At 41.6% G+C, this 22,870-nt stretch overlaps 1 protein-coding gene across 3 annotated transcripts in view; it reads left to right on the top strand.

The window, feature by feature from the left end:
• dcc (DCC netrin 1 receptor) overlaps window positions 1–22,870 on the top strand; it is a 318,930-nt gene that overhangs the window by 114,041 nt on the left and 182,019 nt on the right. For all 3 annotated transcript variants that reach the window (XM_038733764.1, XM_038733762.1, XM_038733763.1), the window contains exon 3: window positions 13,972–14,325. In XM_038733764.1, the coding sequence (XP_038589692.1) occupies window positions 13,972–14,325 (354 nt within the window). The remainder of the gene's footprint in view (window positions 1–13,971; window positions 14,326–22,870) is intronic.

The raw sequence follows: 22,870 nt of genomic DNA, 5'->3' as shown, positions 1-22,870 counted from the left end.
TGTATTGAAATGCTCCTCACCTGACATTATCAATGCTGCAGGAAACCTGGATGCCATTGCGGGACACCATAACACACATACAAACACACAGCTCTGATTATGGACTTGAATTTAGAGTGTAAAAACACTCAACAAACGAGGTGTAAGCTTTCCCATGATGATGATACCACTGTCCTCAGAAACCAACAGTCATTTTACCACGAGAGAGAGGGAGAGATGGATTTACATAAATCATTCATGCAAGAGGGCCAGACAATAAACTCATTTACATTTCACTGTGTGTGTGTGTGTGTGTGTGTGCGTGCGTGTAAATAAGGTCAAATTTCAATCATGTCATTTTACATATATTATCATTAAATCCAAACAGGTCAATGCATGCAAACAGTTACCTTGGTGAAATCAATATGCAAACAAACACTTAGAGCACTTACACATATGTAAATTTAGACACACATACAAGCACACACACACACACACACACACACACACACACACACACACACACAGCACTGATTAGAAAGGAGACTTTTCTGATCAATATTATTGAGCCTAGTTGGCCTTGTGATGCCGAAGGCTGACACTGTGAGGTAATCAGGGTTATAGCTGCACAAATGGGCGAGGGGGGACTAGAAGATACGATCAGAGAGGGAAAGATGAGTGGAAAGAAGAACTGATTAAAGCAAGGAATGAAGGAGGGAAGGAGGGAAGCGAACAGAATGAAACACATGAATGCTGGGAGAACGAAAAAACAGATGACGAGAAGGTAGATGAAGAAAAGAGGGAAAGAAAGCAAAAGCTGGAAAGGAAAAACACGTCCTCATATAGAAACAAAAGAATAGGTTAATAGTTGATATCTCCAAAACAACCTATATGACTATAAAAACACATAATCGTCCCAAAACGACAAATATGAGCGTTTTCTCCAAAACAACATATGAGCGTTTTCTGTTCCCCATAGGGCCTTGGCCGATGTGCGCAGCAATAGGATTAACTGGTCGACATTCATACAATGACTGTTTAGGCACACACCCCTGTGATGGTTAGGGTTAGGGAAAGGGGCTTCGGGGAGCTGCCAATGCCTTTAACAGTAACATAGTTAGCTGCCGCTAACGGTAATGTAAGCTAACGCTAGCGCTAACAGTAGCAAATGCTACAAAAATACTGCTAACGCTAGCTAGCTAAGGCTACATGAAACACTACATGAAACGCTGCATAAAACGCTACTTAAAACACTAAAAATAAACACTACAAAACACACCAAAAACCAAAAAACACCAAAATTACTGCCAACACTAGCTAGCTAACGCTAATAATACTACAAAAAACAAAAACTAATGTTGGCTTTTTGTTTCACACGGGAATTGAACTCTAGCCTCCAGCATGAAGGTCGCCCAATCATCAAACCATCCACACTACCCACCACCTCCATCGCATACTTGGTGTTTTCCCCTGAAATTTCACATGCACTTTGTCACACGGCTGCAACAGGTCGCTCATACTGTACAATTCATTGTTTTAAGCCCTTCAACTATTGACCTATGTTGTTGTTTTCTGGGTGAGGACAGGTTGAAATGAGGGGAGGAGCTGTAACCGCATCTGTAACTGTAGGCCTTTTTGTTCTAGCCCTCAAGCTTGTTGTTGTTAAGGTCCTCTTGTCGTAGTCGTCATTGTCTTGTAGTTGTCCTTGCTTTAAACTTTGTTGTTCTAGCCTAGCTGTGAGTGAAATGATGAATGAGTGCGCATGTTAAAATTTGCCTCTCATTCACCTATTCACGCTCACACACACTCACACCAATGGCAGCGAGCTACCATGCAAGGTGCTGGCTTGGTCATTGGAGTAGATGGGGATTGAACCTCCAATCCTGTGATTGGTGGATGACCTGCTCTATCGCCTACCCACCATCTGGTGGTTCTAGCTCTGTGCATTGTAGTTGTTCTAGTTCTAAGCTATTACTTTTTAAGTAGCTGTAAAGCCTCTACTTCTACTTAGCTCTGGGCTTTGTAGCAGTTCTACTTCTAGGCCCTCTAGTCATCTTAAGTCTAGGTTGTTTAGTTGTTTTAGCCCTTGTTGTTGTTTCAGCCCTAGATCTTCTAATTCTAAGTCTAGTTCATGTAGTTAATCTAGATATAAACCTTTGAAATTTAGACCTATTAGTTCTCATAGTCCTCTTGCCATTTTCTCTGTACGCCTTATGTATGTCCCAGCCCTAGGCTTGTAGTAGTTCTAGCTCAAGGCCTTTAAGCTGGTCTAGCTCTAGGCTTCATCTTTGTTCCAACTCCAAACATTTCATTTAGTCAGCCTCTCTCTAGATCCTGCAGTTATTCTGGATCTATACCCTTAGATTGTTCTAGCCCTCAGCTGTGTCAGTGTTCTAGCTCTAGGCTTAGGTGAGGTATTCCCCAGAAGGTAAAAGTAAACATTACCGCAGAGATCTGGCGGTTTTTAACGGTAGAAATGCGGCAGCGGATGCTGTAATGTTATATGGATCGGTAGTGCCCAACACTTACAGTTTGTGTGCATATCTTTCTTTTTCTTAAGTTGAAAGGTGATCCAAATTAAAATGCTTTTGCAGCATCTCTACGGGGGAGTTGCGGTGTTGGTCTGTTGTTTTACCCTCCAGGTCACCGTGCATGTCACGTGACTGAAAACTATGAATTGGCCTTCTAGTCATTCTAGTTCTAGGCTTGGTGGTCATGCTACACTGACCTTTTCCAGCACACTCTGCAGGTTTGTGGCAGTGTTCAGTTGGAGGCAGATTGGTGGACCATCAGACTGAGCTACTGACCTTCCGCCTCTGAAAATGGTTTCCAGCTGAAAATGTTTTCTCACCAACATGGAATCAATTTCTGTTTTTTTTTCCTGTTCAGTTTGCTCAGCCAAACATCAAGAAACTCAAGCTCATCTGAGAAAATCTTTTCAAAGAACCATACTGGTGGTTTGAGTTAATGAAATACAAATCACTTGTAAACTTAAGATTATTGCCAATCAATTTTCAAAAAATATCATACATTTGTATTTAAAAAATGTTTTTATTTGATATGCATATATTGTTTTTTTTACCTTAAAATCAGCAAACAAAGAGTAAAAAAAATATAAGCAAACACAAACCAGGAAAATGAAGATGGAAGCAGAGGAAATAAGAAGATTATCGGAAAGCTAAAGACTGAGGGAGAAAGAGGGAATTAGTGGCTTTAAAATAAAAACCCAGAACATCACCACTCCTCCCTCAGTGGTATTTCTTTTCATCTTGATCTTCCTTTTCATCCTGCAGCTTTTGGCTGCTGTGTTTTATTTCGCGACACTCAGGGTTTTCAGGAAGTGAATCTGTGATCAAAGACCAATAGAATTGCTCTGACACTGTTTTTACTTTGCACTGCAGATTTTATCCATGATATTGTCCAGCTGTGAGACACACCAGATCTGTCTCTGAATACTGTTACTCTGTATATGATCACATTACACCCTGGATAATCGGTGAGCTCGTATTGATTGTGGATGACGATCAGCCTTGTCACAGTCACTCAACAGGTACAGCATGCCTGTAACTTTACACAGATATTGTTCAGGTTGTTTTTCTGACACGGTTTCTCACAGAAGGAATACAGAGGGAACTTTCAATGGTCTACTTCTGCTGTGTTGAAACTGTTAAAAGAGGAGAGTAAAAGCTACAGTAACGAACTAGCTGAGGCTAGATGGCTAGATGTTTAGCTTCATATTATTTGTTTTCAAACTATGTAAATAGAAGTTCTTTGGATGTATAAAACCTCTTAAACCCCGCCATGTCACCCACTTTAGCTGCTTCTGCTGCATAGATTGTGCATAAATATTAATGTTTAAACTTATGATCAATATGTCAGTATGGACATGCTACACATCCTTAAATCAATTAGATTCTCCACAATTTGTTAAGTTCATTTAATGGAAACAACAAGCCCCAAAGTCTAATTCATATAAATTTACCTGTGTAACCTGCATGGTGCAACAGATGAGAAAAAGAGTGCAGACTCCCGTTACCTTTGAAGCACTCGTTAAGTCTGAATGTGTCCCCTTGATTATTTATATTCCTTTAGTCTGTAAGGGTGCACCGATCAAAAGAATCAAAACTGCTTGTCCGTGCTGTGAATCCTGTCATTTGAAGTCCATTGCTGTCTGTCCGCTAACTTCTGTCACTCTTCTCTCATCCTGCACCTGAGTTTTTGGTTTGTTTATGTTACATTGCTGTCTACAAAATAAACGTGTATAATGAATGATGTGCATTTGATATTATTTGATCATTTTTATTCAAGTAATATTCGTACTTCTGGAAATAAATCAACTTTTTCATAGTAACATTTGTCAGTTTTTTTCAAAATGAATTAAAGAACTGTCCCAATGGACGCCTGTCCCAAATATAGGCAGGGTTATTTCAGTGATTTTAGCAAATAAAAGCCCGGGCTATTAATCAATGTTTTACAGTATAGAGATGGACGAGGTGTCTATTTCCTCCCACTGTACAAAAATCAAGCCATCTTGTGCTGGTGACATCATTAAGAACCAGAGTTCGAGCAGTACGTGGCCCCAGTGATCGGGGTTGAGGCCACAGTATCAAGGTCCCGCCCATATCACCACGCAACAGAGTTTGAAGTTACCATAAATGATCAGTTTGGATCTAATCACTGCAATTTTATTTATTATTATTATTATTATTTATTACCATCGAAACCCCATTATTGGTATTATGAATTAAAAACGAATGAATCTCATCGTTAATATTTGATATTTAAAGTGACAAATGCAGTGGGAGTGGACAGAATGCGGACCTGAGGTATCACCACACAGTGTGTGTGTGTGTGTGTGTGTGTGTGTGTGTGTGTGTGTGTATGTTCCAGTGACATGTATGACAGCAATTCCCCTTTCACTTTGGCACAAAGCCTTTAAAATTGCCATTCAGGAATGTGTGTATGTGGGTGTGTGTTATGACAGCTATTCCCTCCTTGCATCTTTGACAGTAAGCTACCTTGTTGTTAAAATTCACTGATTGTGTGTGCGCGCGTGTGCGACTGTATAATTGGCCTGCTGTTGACCGGTGGGTAATTGTGTCTGACAGCACTAAAGGTCTCCGTTAACATTGTGCAGACGGAACACTTATTGGGGTTTTAACCTGCAAAGACACACACACACACAGTGATATGATCCTATTTATCTCCGGGGAACGAGTGTCACTGTTGTCTGTTGAAGCATTTTGACAAGAGCCAAATGGAAAACACACTCACGTGTGTGTGTGTGTGTGTGTGTGTGTGTGTGAAACTAATCGCTCTCTTTTCCTTTCATTCAGTCCCCATCCTTTTCTTTTGTTTGTCAGTCTTTGCTCACTTTGTCTGTCATTTTCTTCTCTGTCACACCACTGTTTGTTTCTTCCACTTTTGCTCTGCTTTAACAATAAATATCTACTGAGTACCAAACATGACATATAGTGACAGAAATGAGTGATTAAATCTATAAAACAATCAAACAAGAGGAAAAAACATTCGTAAGTGCGAAAAATATTGATCAAAACTGTAAAGTTATTGATACATTTATAAATTTGTAAGAAGTCAATTTAATTGTTTTGCTTATCTTTCTGAAACCTCAGAATGTATATTACTGCAACATGATTTATACTCACAAGTTCTTTCAAGTGAACCCTTGTGGAGCTGTATAAATAAGAAATGCAAAAGATCTTTAATATTGTCCCAATGCATTCAAACATCTGCTGCTGTTAATTTAATTTACACACTGAAAACAAACAAGCTGCGATTGATGATGGTGAAACACACACACACACACACTAAGTGTGAGTAATTAGCAGGAAGCACAGCAGGCTGAATGAGACTCGGCTAATTAAGACCAATTGGTGATAATATCGGTGGGAGGAGTGTGTGTGTGTGTGTGTGTGTGTGTGTCTGTGCGCACGCACGCATGCACGGTTTTCTGAACTGCACATTCACATTAACAGATTATTACTGAGAGTGTGTGACAGGAGGTGGAACTGATCAAAACAAAGTTGTGAGTACATTCTCATGATATGACATCTCATCAACCAATCACAGACACAGAACATTATGCGCTTCTTATTCTTCCTGAAATTATGCAGCCATATAGATATATGTTCTTGGACTGGGAACAACTCTACTGATAGGCCTAATGTGACACAGCTCTTCCCGTGGGTTCTAATAGGTGTGCTGTTGTGCAGGTTGATGATAAGAGCTTGTAGGCCCGATTAAGAACGGAGACATCGTGTTTCTAGATGATGTCTATGTCTAGAGACAAAAAAAAAAAGGTATACATAAATGAGTTTGACCGAATCACTGGATGGATGGACGGATGTCTCAGTCACTGCTGATTGGTTTGTGGGTGTTTTCTTGAGCTCAGCTGTGAGATTGTCAAAGGGATTATGGGAGTTATAGTTCAGTGAGACACAAAGGGTGGACGACAGGTGAGACATGTTAATGAAGGCACACTTACACACACACACACACACACACACACACACTGGTTTTGTCCAGCTGGTGTCAGACCTCACTGCAGATGGGACCTTATAAAGACTGTGTGTGTGTGTGTGTGTGTGTGTGTGTGTGCGTTGTATAATTAACAGGCCTTTACCACGAAGCAAGTTCAACATACCCAGAATATATTTTTGTTATCTGGCTTCATTAACCGTAACAATCCAGACATGAGGGTGTTCAAATAAAAGGGCCGGACCCGTCTACTGGCAGCCGAACAGCATATTTTACACATGAAGAGCAACTTGTAATATTTAAAAAGATGTTAAACAGATAATCCAGGATAAAAGCATCACAGCTGCAGCTCCCACATGCAGGAAGGACAGCTGGTCATAAATCGCAGATTCTATGAATGCGTAAATTAACAGATTTATAATATCACTGTCCCATCATTAGGGCATGAGTAGATCTGATTACATTTGTGTGTTCCATTAAATTAATGTGCTGTTTAGATGTATCCTTATGGCATGTGTGGAATCATTATTCTTTCAGCAACAGCCATACAGTCAACATCTGAAAATAGTGGAAATTGTCATACAGTACATACTGTTAGTATAATGTTAGTATATAAGTTATGTAATTTTACTATATTCATATAGTCATATAGTTTACCACTAATATAGGCCTAATATTAATTTCAGTTAGAGCAATTTCATTTCTGTAGGTTGTTGTCATTAATTTTATCCTAAATTAGTCTCTAGTTTATTAATGCTAAGTAGTAACTTGTCAATAATCATAACAGAACAATGCACACTGTGCTCATAAATAAATAACAATATAAAAAAAATTTTCCCAGTTTGTGTGTATCTATTTTTAGGGGCATATGCGAGTGAAATTCTCTGTAGAGCAATGCATCATCCATCCTTGAATTATTGCGCTGCTGTTCTTCTTTTCCTTCTACTCTTTGCGTTATTGGCTGGTACCGTCGACTTCCCATCACTGTTACAGCTACTGTTGGACCTCGCCAGCTTTAACATAGTGGAATGTAGCAAAGATATAAAATACACCCAGCAGTTTTTTAAAAAAGGTTAAAAATATGCGCAAAAAAACCCCACTCAAAAATGTTCCAAAACCTTTCATATAACAAAATGAAAAATCCACTCATGCCATAAAAAGTGCTCAATTAGTGATCAAAAGACTATCTGAACAGTTAGCCTACTGAATACTCAACTCCTTACCTGCGCCCAAAGAGCAAAAGGTGGGGAGCTACATCACCAGTCTCTATAATATAAGAAAGAAATGCAACCTAAAGTTATAATAAACAAATTCATATTAAACTTGAATACAAAACTATATGCTCATAATATTTAGTCTAAAAAACAATGAAACCATTTCTTTTAATGAAAGGATGTGTGAAACAGACTTGGGAGCAAGTAAATTCAGCATATGTTACTGTGGCGAGTGGTACTGAAAACCTGTTGCCTCTCTAACCTCAAATCCTGCTTCGTAGTCCAGGCCTCTGCTGTTGGCTGGTTGAAATGTATCTGACAACAGTGATGTAGTTTTGGTTTTATGCATAGTAACAGTGACACAGGGGTGGTGATGGTGCAGTGGATAAGACACATACCTTTGGTGTGAGAGACTTGGGTTCACTTCCCCACTGTGACACATCCACCAATGTGTCCAAGAAACATAACCCCTAGTTGTTCCAGAGGTGTTCGACTTCTCACATACTTAGCGAATGTATGTTGCTTTGGACAGACTTTGTGACTCACTGTGTTGGCAGGCTGCTTGGACTTCAGCGATGAATTCAAGTGGAAGTGATTTCATGAAATGCAGACTTTCCACTTTTCTTCACAGACCAGGCAGTGTGATGATCTTGATGCTTTGCAGGTGAAAAGATTACGGTCATTATTTAAATTGTATTCCAAAGATTACGTAACAGGTTATACAGGATTCCTTGCACAAATTTCTTAGCAAGAGGATAAAAAGTTGTTCCCTCGGGCTTTAATAAGGACAGTCACCAGTCTCAGTTTAGTCTTGTATCCAAACTTTACTCTCTAATTACTCAGTCCACAACACAACAATTAGCAGTTTGTACAAGTTTTAAAAAGGATTTAGGTCTTCCCAATTTCAAATGGTCTAGGGTATTGTCCAATATTCAAGTTGCTCCGAGAATTCCTGATCATCAAATGATCCACTACAGTTTTGTCATGAGAAGCCCATTCACTCTCCCAACTGCTCATTCGGTCCCCAGGGTATTCCTGGCACATAGATTCATATGATAGCTTACTATGTCTAATATACTATCTGGTCTTGTGTTTTGGTATTGGTATTTTGGTGGGCTTGTTTATTAGGGTTAGTAGTTTACACTGCTACTGTGGCCTGTACTACGAAGCGAGGTAACTGGCTCTTCCAGGTAACTTCTGGAGTAACTTTGTGATGTCGGGTTTAACTTCCCGATTAACCCGTGCTCCGAAAGGTGGACAGGTGTTAACTGAGGTCTGTTTCCATGGCAATTTATGCTGCCTCTCTAAACTGCTTACCCTGTATACGTGGACACACCATATCTGTACACAGCGTTAATGATGAGAAGTAGGATATTAATACACACCACTTGATAAAATATTTTTAGATCTCATCCTGACTTGTTCCACTGCGGTTGCAGCTGAAATGAAGTTATTCTTAACACAGCAGCATTAGGCTGCGTTCTTACAGCGAGCCCTGCAGCCTCTGTGATTTTAGGGAGGAGATCTTAATTAATTGACCTTTTGCTAAGCCATGCCCAATCTTAGAGAGAAGCAGACAGTTTTGCAGTTGCATTATATGTTTGAAGGTTGTATTCAGGCTGCCAAACTGACTCAGACTGATTCAAACGGACGTGAAAAAATGAAAGATAGCAGCTAAAGCCTACCGATCACACAGTACAAGTGAACCACTGCATCCCCCGACGATTGAGACAAAAGACAACGATATTAAGGATCAACACTGTTCATGTAAAGCTGGGTAGGCCTCTATTCAGTATTACAATCATTAAAAAGCAGAACAGTAGGGCTTTATTACGTTACATTCAGTAGGAAGTTAGCTAGCGTTAGCTAACTAACATTACATTAGGAACAATCCACAGCCGACATTTTTCTGGATTTATTTTAGGTTTTGGAAAGAGAATAAATTGTACTTCTCCTTTCAACCTCTCTGGGTAGCGACTGTAACTATTAAAAGTTACAGGAACATAGTTTGACCAGATCTTGGAAAAATATGGCAGAAGAAAGCCAGAAAATGACCCCTTTTGCATTAGAGTGAATGGAGCGCAGCCATGAAAGTGTTGGACCTCAGTTAGAGCGAGTCCTATACTGCACTGTGATTGGCCAGCTGAGTATTCGGGGGGGGGGGCTTAGCGAAGGGTCAATTAACGGGACAGTTTCATCTGTAGGCTATAATTGAATTCTCTTTAGTGTTTTCACATATTTAGATTGATTATTTTAGGTGTCCAAAAAATACGGAGCCAGGGTGGGGTTCATAAACTGAGAAACAAAAAATCCTAGATGAAAGTGTCAAATTTACAACAATAAAAATCGGACATTCCCTGAAATTAAAGTCACAAAAAGTCAAAGATCACCTTGGTGTTTTCTTCTGAATACGCCCAATCCACGGAAAAAGTCTCTAAGGTGCATGATAGTGATTGTAGGCTAAACTCATGAGGATTTCCTCACTGCTAAATCCGATCGCAAAGTCTAAAATAACTTTCCAGTGCATGCATACTACACGGCAGAGGTTTACGGTTCCAGGATTTATCCATGAATTCAGGATACTGTTTCATCATCCTGCAGAATATTTCTTAGATTATTTAGTAACATGTCAGTGGTCCATGTTGCTGTCTGATAGTTTTCGTTGCGTCTCTGTGACAGATTGGGGGTGTTAGTTTTTTGGACGATATCGTTCACTTTTTTTCCCTCGTAGTCTTTGTTCCTTCCATCAAGATGCCTCTCTCTGCTGGCAGGCAGCAGCCACAGAGTTTAAACACACACACACACACACACACACAGAGTTTTTGGACGCTGCCCAGATTCTTAATGCAGTCTGCTATTCAGACACTAACCCATGTTGTCAGCCACTATGAGAGTGTGTGTGTTCAGATGGTCTTGGCTGTTGTCCACCTCGCTGTCACTGACTCTTATCTTATCAGTTAAACTCCTGAATGGCCCTGTATCCTTCTACCTCTATTAGAAAACTGGGCCTCAGAGTTTCCCAACCAGTGTGGCGTCGCAGCACGTTTCTGACTAGCCGAGTGTCTGCTGAACACATCTTCACAGGGCCACTCTGTTTCTAGTAAATACACGGCTATATTTATATAGCGCACACATCAATGGCAATTTCAGGTTTTGTGTCTTCCCGGAGGACACTTGAAAATATGCTGGGGATCGAAACACCTGTTATTAGTAGACGACCAGCTCTACCTCTCTCGTGAGTGCCAGCCACTTGAGATGTGACTGGAATCACACTGGTTTATCCCAAGACTGTCATGGACCAGGTCTGAGTGCCTTTTGGATCTGTTTCCTTTTTTTGAAAAGTAATTTATGCAGAGGTTGTTCATGGGTCCAAATCAGTTTAGACCCACAAAAACCTGCAAGTCCTGCAAATATCTCTGGTTTGGGATTTCCTTGAAAGCTCATTTGAAACCCAACTAAATATGGATTCATTTATTACTGGAAGTGTTCTGTACATGTTGAATTGTATGTAGACAAAATTTCAAATTTTTGGCTGTGCTCTGATTAAAAGGCTGTCTATTAATTGAGAAGTGTACAAATTGCACACTGTATGCATTTTCCCAGTACCCAGTACCAAAATACGTGGTCCTTTCTAGGAAAGTGCCTAGAAGTTATTAGCAAATCATTCGGAAATAATAGACCAGTAAAAGAAAGCGATGGTGTTGAAAAATATGGAAACGAGGGCGAGCTTCACGTTACCATACAACTATGAAGAAAATACAACTAACAGGCAGTGAAAAGAGAGAAGAAGAGAGTGATAGCATCAAACTGCAGGACAAGGACAAGGACTCACTGATGAAGTGACTGTGTGTGTGTGTGTGTGTGTGTGTGACTGGTGGGAGTGAGTAAAGATAGAGCTGTCAAGATGGTGATTTACTGATAGAGAGAGAGAGGGGGAGGACTGCTGAAGGGGAATCAATAAGAAGGAAACCGTGAAGGAAAGGAAAGAGTGAGAGAAAGAAGAAGTGAGGGGAAGGACAGGAGATAAGAGAGAAAGGCGGGGGGTCCGTGCGGGGCAAATGATCCCCGTGTGTGTGTGACTGGTACGTTTGTTCCCCTTGAGCCTTTTTATGTTAATCTGACGGCAGTTGGTCACTTTGACGTTAATGTCCAGACAGCACTCTCACGACACAAGTCTAAACTGAGTGTCACATTAACATAATGGCTGCAGCAGCACAAGGTGAAACATGCAGAGAGACAGATACTTTCGAAGATGGCTGTAATAAATGTATCATCCATATCATCATGTCAGAAAAAGCCAAAGAGCCGCATGTCTCAATGAGACGCTGGGTCTGGTTCTTTGGTTGTACAGAACCTCTTAAAGCCCACCGCTGAGCTAGTTCTAAGCTGCCTCAATCACGCACACAAGTACTGTTGTTAGTATGGACGTGCTACACACCATTAGATCAGTACCTATATATATATATATGTATAGAAACCATAAGCACCAAAGTATTATTCATTCAGATTTACTGGCATGGTAAACAAAGATGGATATGTTGATCAATAGCCTAATTTTTATGCAAGAAATATATATACTGGTTGAAAACTTCTCTTCTTTGCTATATATATATTTTCTGAAAATCTTGCTAGTGAAAAAAATGTTTTTGCTGCGCAGTGACTCTTTACACAGCCGCTTTGCTGTTTAATTTCTGTTTTAGTTGATCATTTTGAGCTGTGACTCTAGTTTATTTATGGGTAGATCATATTTCATCCTCCATATGTCAAGAGATACAAAATTGGTCTATAATCTTCTAATAATTAATAACTGTTTAATCTGGCACTAATTATCAGGACAATAGAGACAAAGTTATGAATTACCTATTTGTGTTTAGTTTTAGTTTAATAGGTTGTGTTGAGTTTACAAGCACTTGCTTAAAATAGATAAAATCTAAAAACTCCTGCCCTGTGCTAATGATACTGGTTCTTATTAACTTCTGGTTCTGTGTTTTGTCTATTATCTGAATAAGAAAAACTAGTGAATGGAATTAAGTTATAAATGGCTTTTAGGTTGAGTGTCTTCTATTTGTTTTCTTGTCCCAGCTGGGAATAGACCCAGAGAGTATTTAGTTTTTGTACCTGATGTGTGAGAGTGTTTCTCCAAGAGAAACTGAAGCTGTGAAGCTTTAGAAGGAACGTCAGTACAATCCTACACAAAAAAAGAACATCTGCTGCGCTTCAAAGTCGGCTTTATGCCGTAATGATGTGACTTCAGGTTGTTCTGAGGCTCCGTTCAGTCTTTCCAGGAAACACAAAGACGCTGAACGACGGCTTTAACCGAACAAACTGCCTCTCTGATCAGGATGAAAGACTTTTTAGCAGCGTTGACATCAAAGACGAGAGGAGAGACACCACAGCCGCTCGCCGTTGTCAGAGCCTTTCACGAGATTAAACAAAATATAAAATCAGAAAATCAGAGAATACAACAGGTTGATGTGGCTTCGGATGGGATGATGAGTCATCCTGCAGAGCAAAGCACTACAGGTCGGAGGCTAAACTCACTCATGTTCTCTGCTGTGAAGAGACGCTTCTGACAAAATGACAAAGATGAATAAATACATCCACCAGAACATAAATAAATGAATAAAAACATGAGAAAATAAACACAACCTGTAGTCCTTCTTCACCTGCCGAAGCTCTGAAACTAACACCGTGCAGAGAAAGGCATTGTGGGTTATGGGTTTGACCACCTGTAAAACTGTTTGATTGTCTCAGTTCATGTTGGAAAAGATGAAAAGAACCAGAATTTGGTTACAGAAATTTCTGGAATTGATTTATATTCCACTTACAGCCATTACAGCCATGGCCAGGGCTGCAATGGGGCCCTCGAGCAGAAATCAATGACACCAATGGTCCCCCTTTTTGTGGTCATTCAGACAGGCAGTAAAGCAGGACACATGTGAAGGTCATCTCAGTTAACATTGAGAAAAGTGGTGTACACTCAAACAAATTTTTAACTAATCAGTTTGTTGACTCAGAATGAAAATTGGGGCCCCCAGTGCCTGGATGCTTTTGATCCACGTTATGAGATTTGTTTTACCTTCAGACTTACTGCTTTATTTATTTTGTTTTGATTTATTATATATTGTACTGAATAATGCGCTCTACTGGACACCCTGTTTAATTTGTTTTGTCAGTCTATGTGATGGAGAGCGTTTGCATGAATAAATAACTGTTCTGTCAGTCATCTCATGTTTCTGTGCCTACTTCTAACTCCTCCTCATCTCTTCTCCTCTGATAGCCTCAGATGCCTCCTCATCTTCCTCCTCATATAGTCTCGGAGGCTTCGTGGACTTCACTTTCACCCAGGAGCCTCAGGACACGGTGACGGTGCGAGGGGGCGTGCTGCAGCTCGACTGCCAGGCAGAGTCTGATGCGGTGGCGGGGCCTCCCACCATCACTTGGCGTAAGGACGGCGTGCTGCTCAGTGCAGTGGTGGACGAGCGGCGGCGGCAGCTGGCTAACGGCTCTCTGCTGGTGCAGAATGTTGTGCACTCACGGCATCACCGGCCTGACGAGGGCGAATACCAGTGCCTCGCCACGCTGGACGGACTGGGCAGCATCGTTAGCCAGAGCGCCAGGGTCACTGTGGCTGGTAAGAGACTGCTCTGTTCTATTCCATTCAACAACACACAAATGACACACAGTGCTTAACTTTAGGCCCTCGTCTTTTCTGAGTTGAAACAGTTTGCCTCCACTTGGCTCCGTAATGCAAAAATATGATTTGTTAATCTCAACTCAAGGTCCACTTCCTGGCTTTTTCCCAAAATAGAGGAGAGAAGGAAACAAGAGGAGATTCCCTCATTCACATGTTTCCATAACACCTTGGCCTGTCCTTGACAGTTACCGTGGCGACACACACACAATATTGCTTGGCCTCCTCCATTTATTTTACTGTTCAAATCTATTTAATAGAACCAAAGTAATTCTGCTGTAATGTAATTTAGTAAGTGGAGTGGTTTAAGATCAATACAGTTTATGGAAGACATTAATAGACAAAGAGGCACAAAGCTTTGCACTGTGGACAATACACTGTATGACGGCTCTTCACAAGTTTGACCGATTTCTTGCTCTGTAGGGGGAAAAATGTATGAGGAGGGACAGTAAAATCTGAGACTAATCATATGGGATCATTCACATCATCAATTAGCCACAGGTTGCAACAAATTAAGTTTGTGCTCACATAACTTCATTTTCTGACCTGCTGTACTGTCACCAATCAACAGACATATCAAGAACATTAAAACTACCAAAAAACAATTTGCATGTAGTTTTGGCTATGTTGAAAATGAAGATTCTCTAAACTCTATAAATGTTGCTAAAGCACAGAGCAGAGCTGAACTTTCTGCATATATTAGCAGTTTAAAAACATTTCTCATTCTTTGAAGCAGCATGAAGTGATGAACGACAGGTCAACCACACAGTCAGCCTGAGATACTGCTGGATGGTGTCCTTACTACTCCGACATTCCATTATATTCTTTAGCTTCTCATATTTCTGAGCACATTTTAAAAAGGTGTAGTATCTGGAGCTGAATGAATCTATCTGTCATCACCACTTTTCTTTCCAGTTCAAACCCTGCTTTTGTGAGAAACTTTATTGCTGTTCAACTGAAACTGATCGCATCTGGTCTTCCCAGCTGCTTTTTTCCAAGTTTACATTCACAGGTAAATGTAAATTAACGGACCCGTGGTTGTGAGCTTTCTCCTTTGATCCCTGACACCTTTGTTTGAGACAGGCCTCATGTCCGGGCTTTAGGAGCTGTGTCTCTTTGTCTTTAGGCCTGTTCTTTGTCTAAAACACTATAGCCATGACTGTGAGGCCCAACACTGGCTCAGTGTGTGTCAGATAGTCAACTCTTCAGCTCGCTTTTTGTGTGGTGAATTTTTGGTCTCTGGAGTGACTCTCATGCTCCCTCTTAGTGCGATTACAGAGACAGGAGACCAGCAGGTGCAGCTGTCAGGGAGGTAAGAGAGTGTGAGTGTGTGAGAGAGAGAGAGAGAGAGAGAGAGAGACACCTGCATGTGGTTTTAGCGTTTACTTCTGTCACCATGACCTATCCCTTTTCCAATTCAGGAACTTAACAACATTTTACCTGGGGCTTCCCACAACCGGTACTTTTAACGCGGGGCTGTTGTCAGGATCAGCTGAGTCTGAGACAAGTACGAATCCTCTCAAAATCATGATCAATTGAGGGCTGGGTTCAAATTCAAAGCAACAGAATTATATTTATATAAATAAATCATAGGCTGATCCAACTTGCGTGACTTTCATCACGGCAACTCATCATGTGTCTCAGTAATGTGTGTGGTCCCCACATGTCTGTGCACTCGTGACAATGTCTGGGCATGCTCCTGATGAGATGGTGGATGGTGTCCTAGAAGATCTCCTCCCAGACCTGCATCAGGGCATCAGTGAGCTCCTCGACAGTCTGTGGTGTTATTTGGCGGCGTTGATGTACCGATAAATAACATCCTAGAGGTTTTCAATTGGATTCAAGTCTGGGGAACTGAGGGCCAGTAAATGGCATCAATTCCTTTGTCATCCAGGAACTGCCTGCACACTCACTCTGGGCATTGTCCTGCACCAGGAGGAACCCAGGGTCCACTGCACCAGCGTGAGTTCTGACAATGGCTCTGAGGATTTCATACCGGTACTTAGCAGCAGTCACGGTCAGACCTGCCAATTCTGGTGATCCCACTAGAGGACGTTACGGGGCGGCTGTGGCTCAGGAGGTAGAGCGGGTTGGCCGTTAATCGCAAGGTTCAATCCTTGTTTCCCCCTGGTTGCGTGTCAAAGTGTCCTTGGGCAAGATACTGAACCCCGATTTGCCCCTGGCGGCTGTTCCGCCAGTGTATGAATGTGTGTGAATGTTAGTTTCTGTTTGAGCACTTAGGCTCAGTGTATGAATATGTATGACTGGTGAATGCAGATGTAGTGTAAAAGCGCTTTGAGTGGTCGAAAAGACTAGAAAGGCGCTATACAAATACGGAGCATTTACATTTACATCCCACCTCATGTGAGTCTGTTACTGACAGTTTGGTCAGACACTAGCTACCAGGAGCTACCAGGAGTGACAAAGGCACTAGAAACTACAAAACTAGATCAGTCAGGAAGGATAATGAGAGAGCACCTGTCTGTGGCCACCACCTGCACAACCATTCCCTTTTAGGTTGTCTTGCTGTTGCCTCTCCAGTGCACCTGTTGTCACTTTCATTTGTACCAAAACAGGTGACACTGATTCACAATAGCCTATGCTTCCTAACTGGACAGATTGATATCCCTGAAGTTTAATTGTCTTGATGTTATACTGTGATGATTAATTCTCTGAGCAGTGTATATTTGAGAAGTAAAGTTATATGAAAGTCTGTGCAGAAAACTAAAAATTACTGGTTGTTTTATGGCAAAGAAAACAATGCAGAACAGTTGCGCTGCAGCATTCAATATGTCAAAACACATTGCTGAAAATGGATTTTCAGTTTCACTTCTAATTGCATACACCACCACATTTTACCTCTGTTCCCCAAGTACTAATAAGGGTTGGTTTGTTCAACATGCGTTCTATATTGTTCTTGTTTAATACTGGTCGCTATAGATGCAATGGTAAGGGGGTATGGGTGTACTCAGTGATGTCCGTTAACTGGTGACTGAGGAAGAATGAGCAGAGAGAGAGAATAAAGAGGAATACAGACTACAGCAAAAGAATGAGAGAAAAAACAAACAAATTAATTGCAGGGGTTTATTTCAATTGCTATCCTGCATTTGTCAAAACTCTTCACACAGTCAGCGAAACAGAAGTGTATGTGGACCAAACTGTGAATCATTTTTCATTGCTTTCACACAAAATGCATTCAATGACAACTTTCTCCAAAATCCATGAAGGCTTTTCTCATTACTACTTCAACACCTGCATAGATCAATTTCAACAGTACAGAGTTGTACATTTCAAGAGATTGGACAGGATTCACAGTGACGCTTTTACTGTATGCACCTTAATTTGTTGACAGAGCATGTAATTGTGGTGCAGAAAATAAAAAAACGAGACTATTTTACAGCACTGCATTGCACAATAACAAAATAAGAAATGGAAACATGGAAACCCACAGATTCTTATTCACAACACAATCGATATCCTCATCAATTTACTGTAGGACACATTTACATATAGACATGTAGACAAAATGCTTTGCAGATTATGACATGTTCAACCATTTTGCATGTAGTGACTTACGCAATGAACGTCTATTCAAGCTATTTAACAGAGAACCTTTATAATACATTATGTTCAACATGACATAATAATGTAGGAAACAGCAGACAATACATAATCATTCGTATAAATGTGTCAATTTGCAATTTCTCAAAAGACAGAAATTGCTATGTGCACAGGTGAATAGATGATATGGAGGTTGAACAAGTAAAATTTCAATTCTGATCTGAGAAATGTACCAAAGTGACTGAAAACAACTGTATTCTATAATGAAATACTGATTTATGTGAAAAAATCGAAGATAAAAGTTAATCAAATTACGTAATGCTTGTCAGTGTTTTGTAGGTCAGTGTGTTTTTTCTATGAAGTGTTTTGGTGGTTTGAGTGACTTTTGGAGGTGAAGAGACTGTGGGAAGAGTTTTGAAAAAGTGGCTTTCTTAGCAACTGAAACAAAACTGTAAAAGCAGAGTCCCAATTAGACATTTTTTGTACTTGATATGTTATTTGATTGCCTAATTTATATTAATTTAAAAATATTCATACTGGTTAAAATAAAGTATTTGATAGTAGCATATTTTTCATTTTTTGCTGAGCAAGAGTTTTGTGGGAAATTAATTAAAGCCCTGTCCCGTAGAGATCACAGAGGTCCCAAATATAAGCAGGGTGAGTTCAGTGATTAAAGCAAATAAAATCCCAGCCAGAGTTTAACCCTGGTATGATTTGGGGCCGCTGTGATCTTCTGAATCATATAGGCCTATATATGTAGTTCCTCCACTTCATATGATGCTTGTGGAATGTGGAAGTGCTCTGAAAGTCCTTGTTTTCCATGCTACCTAAGTATCTAATGCAATAGTGATGGGTATTGTGTTAGACTTGTGTTAGAGTCTCTTGTGCATGTTGCCTCGCTGTCATGGCTTACTGATACACTCCAAATAGAACAGAGCCATTGTTAATGCTATTAGTAACACCTGTGCTTCTCCTACACGTCCACAATATTGAGCAACATTTTGCATTTCAGTAATGTCATGCCACTGCTAGCAATGTTAGCTGACATTTCTAGTTGTTGGAGGGATAAAAAAAACAGATTTATGGACTGAATTTATCTGTCTTAATTCATCAATTCCAGTGAAAATAAAACAAGAAGGAGCAACAAAACAAAAGATGGGGTAAAGTGAGCTGTCTAGGGGTAAATAGTGCCACCTTTAAAAACTAATATAAAAATGATCTACATTACTCCAAATGCTTCCAATAATTTTCAAGCCCAGAGTAATCCACAGATTTTATTAAAGTAATTGTGCATTTGATTTGGTCACCTGTGAATGCGTCATATGCCTTTTGGGCATGCCTCAGTGTTGTGGTTGGTCGTTGTGTTGTAAATTGACACTTTAACCAGTGCTAAGCCACATTTTTATGATATATTTTTTAGATCTTGGTCGTTTTTAACGATATATTTTAAGCAGATGAATGATTTTTGTCATCAGACGTCTGGATCTTAAATTATCAGAGAAACAAGCATCAGGTGATTTTTAACATAAAACTGCTTTATTCTACTGGTTTATTCACCTGGTTCGTTTGTATTGGAGAGGAGGAGACATCTGGGGATAATTCGCACTCTGGTAAAAACCTCCTGAACGTTGAACACTAGTATTCTGACCAGGAGCAGCTAACTCACAGTGAATACAATGGTGGTGAAGACACCGTCACACTATTTCTTCTTGTTAGAGACCCCTTGCAGGAGATAATTACATACCTTGCTCCAACCTTTGGAGCCATTGAACTTGCCCTCAACTTGTCCCAACATCACCGGCACGTTTTACCCCACAACCTCTATGAGAAAACTGTTTCACACAGTGACCCAGAAGTTTATGACTTTGTTTTTTGGCTTACAGTCACCTAAATGAACATGTAACAGTGTCCAAAACGTATCTGGGTTTTCTTTTGCTCTCATTTCAAACACAAACTGTCACAGCCATGGAGACACAGAAGGAACGGCCTTCAGTCCATCCATCCCCAGTTAGCCATCGACTCTCTGCGGATTCGGACAAATCACAATTAACTGCAATGAGGAGGAGCGAGGTTCAACCCACAGAAGCAGATAATAATCGTTCCCATGGTGGCAGTTCAGAGCAGGGCATCCCCAAATCCCTCTGCTGCCCTCACCTGTTCGCTCTGATTTGCATGTTATTATCAGTCTTCTTCATCTCAGTCTTTTCCTTTCTTTTTTAATCCCTCCTCTTCTCTTCCCATCCTGATGGTTTGACCCGTTTCTCTTCTTCTCTGACTTTCCTTCATGCTGCTGTTTTACTTTATCTTGGTTTTTTCATTCTGTGTGATCAAAATCTCCTGACTGACTGAAGATCTCTGTAAACTCCCAACTCTGCACTTTGGATTCAGGCTATTCACTCAGGTTTATCATATTCAGCCAATGTGTTCTCAGATGAGTTCTAGTGAAAAATAAATATGATGCCACAGATAAATAAAATAATAAAAAATCTGCCTGTACACAACTTTTGTCTTAGTTATGGATTTGTTTAGTCTCATCTTCAGATTGTAGAAAAACATCATCCAATCGGGTAAGATAATTCCACCTGCACCCAGGTCAGTTTTGCTATAGGGGGATCTGGGGATATGTCAGGATCTAAAAAGTAGATGGTCAATAGTAAACTATGCTCAATAGTTTGTTGACTATAGTTCTTTTGCTGTTGTTTTTGATAACAATTGACTTCTATTTCATTTCTATTTTTGTTAGCTTTGACCTTCACATGGTTGCCTTTGCTTTCACGTGAGACACTGAAAAACACTACGTAACAGGACATAGAGCTGAATACAGTACAGCAGTACCGCAGGTTGGACCTAGTTGCTGTTTGAGGGAAGGTGGTGCTGGAGAACATCTTCCTGGTTATGATCTCTGATCTATCTCTCTAAATGTCCTCCCACATCTCAGATCTCTTCTGTGAAATTAAAATAGGTCTGCTGTTGTACGCTTTTAATGTTAGTTTCCACTAGTTAGATAAACAGTGCAGTGATATCTCGCAGTTCTTGGAGTGTAAATCAGACAGGATGGACCATTTATATGGTGCTATGCTACACATGTGTGATTAAATTTAAAATATTGATGATATTTCCGGGAACCATCACCTTATCGTGGTGGAGAGGTTTGCGTGCCCCGGTGAACCTGGAGGCTGTGTTGTCTGGAGCCTAGTGCTCCTGGTAGGGTCTTCCAAGGCAAAGTGGTTCCAGGTTATGGGCCAGACTGAGAATGGTTCACAAAGACCCCTGATGACAAAATGAGGAAGAGGAGGAGAGACCCTGCCCCCGTCTGGAGCCAGGCCCAGAGGGAGGTGCACGTCGGCGAGTGCCTGGTGGCTGGGTTTGCTAAGGAGCCCGGCCGGGCATAGCCCAAAGAAGCAACGTGGCACCCCCCTCTCCATCCTTTGGACCCAACATCCATCGGAAGATTTCGCAGGGGTCGGGTGCGCTGCCACAGGGGTGGCAGTGAAGGTCAGGGGCCTCGACGGACCAGACCGGGGAAGCAGAGGATGGCTCTGGGGACATGGAACGTCACCTCTCTGTGGGGGAAGGAGCCGGAACTTGTGCGGAAGATGGAGCACTTCCAGTTAGATCTGGTGGGGCTGACCTCCACGCACAGTCTCGGTTCTGGAACCGTACTCCTTGATAGGGGATGGACATTATTCTTCTCTGGAGTTGCTCAAGGTTTGAGGCGCCAGGCGGGTGTGGGGATACTCACAAGTCCCCAGCTGAGCACTACGTCTTACGGTGAACGAGAGGGTCGCCTCCCTACGCCTTTGGGTAGTGGGGGGAGGAAACTCTGACTGTTGTTTGTGCATATGCACCAAACAGCAATTCAGAGTACTCAGCCTTCTTGGAGAACCTGAATGGAGTTCTGTATGGGGCTCCAGTAGGGGACTCCATAGTTCTGCTGGGAGACTTCAACGTGCATGTGGGCAATGATGTAGATACCTGGAAAGGTGTGATCAGGAGGAACGGCCCCCCTGATCTGAACCTGAGTGGGTGTTTGTTGTTAGACTTCTGTGCTAGTCATGTATTGTCTATAACGAACACCATGTTCGAGCATAAGGATGCTCATAAGTGTACAAGTGTAGTGGGTGAACTGGGAACGTCTGGAGGAGGCCCCTGTCCGTGAGATCTTCAACTCAAACCTCCGGCGGAGCTGTTCTGGCATTCCTGTGGAGGTTGGGGACATTGAACATGAGTGGGCAATGTTCAAAGCCTGTTCGGAAGGCTGTGGTCTCAAGGTCTTAGGTGCCTCAAGGGGCGGTAACCCTCGAACACCGTGGTGGACACCGGTGGTCAGGGAGGCCGCCCAACTGAAGAAGGAGGCCTTCCGGGATCTGTTGTCTCAGAGGACTCCGGAGGCGGTTGCAAGGTACCGAAAGGCCCGAAGGGCTGCAGCCTCTGCTGTGGCAGATGCAAAGCAGCGGGTGTGGGAGAAGTTCGGAGAAGACATGGAGAAGGACTTTCGGTCGGCACCAAAGTGTTTCTGGAGAACTGTCCGCCATCTCAGGTGGGGGAAGAGGGGAACCGTCCAAGCTGTGTACAGTAAGGATGGGACCCTGTTGACCTCAACTGGGGAGGTAATTGGGCGGTGGAAGGAACACTTTGAGGAACTCCTAAATCCGACTGACACGCCCTTTCTTGTAGAGGCAGAGCTGGAGGCTGATGAGAGTTTCTCGTCAATTTTCCTGGAGGAAGTCACTGAGGTAGTCAAACAACTCCACAGTGGCAAAGGAAGTATGCCCATCCAGTCTACATGTGCATGATACTGTGGGAGGTGCTGCGGGAGTATAGGGTTAGGGGGGCCCTTCTTAGGGTTATCCAATCCCTGTACATCCAAAGCGAGAGCTGTGTCAGAGTACTCGGCAGTAAGTCGGACTCTTTCCAGGTGAGG

This window comes from Micropterus salmoides, unplaced genomic scaffold (genome assembly GCF_014851395.1).
Source record: "Micropterus salmoides isolate LMB-PRFRI ecotype aquatic unplaced genomic scaffold, ASM1485139v1 Ms_hic_scaffold_20, whole genome shotgun sequence".
NCBI lineage: Eukaryota > Metazoa > Chordata > Actinopteri > Centrarchiformes > Centrarchidae > Micropterus > Micropterus salmoides.
This window is presented reverse-complemented; position numbering and strand designations above follow the sequence as displayed.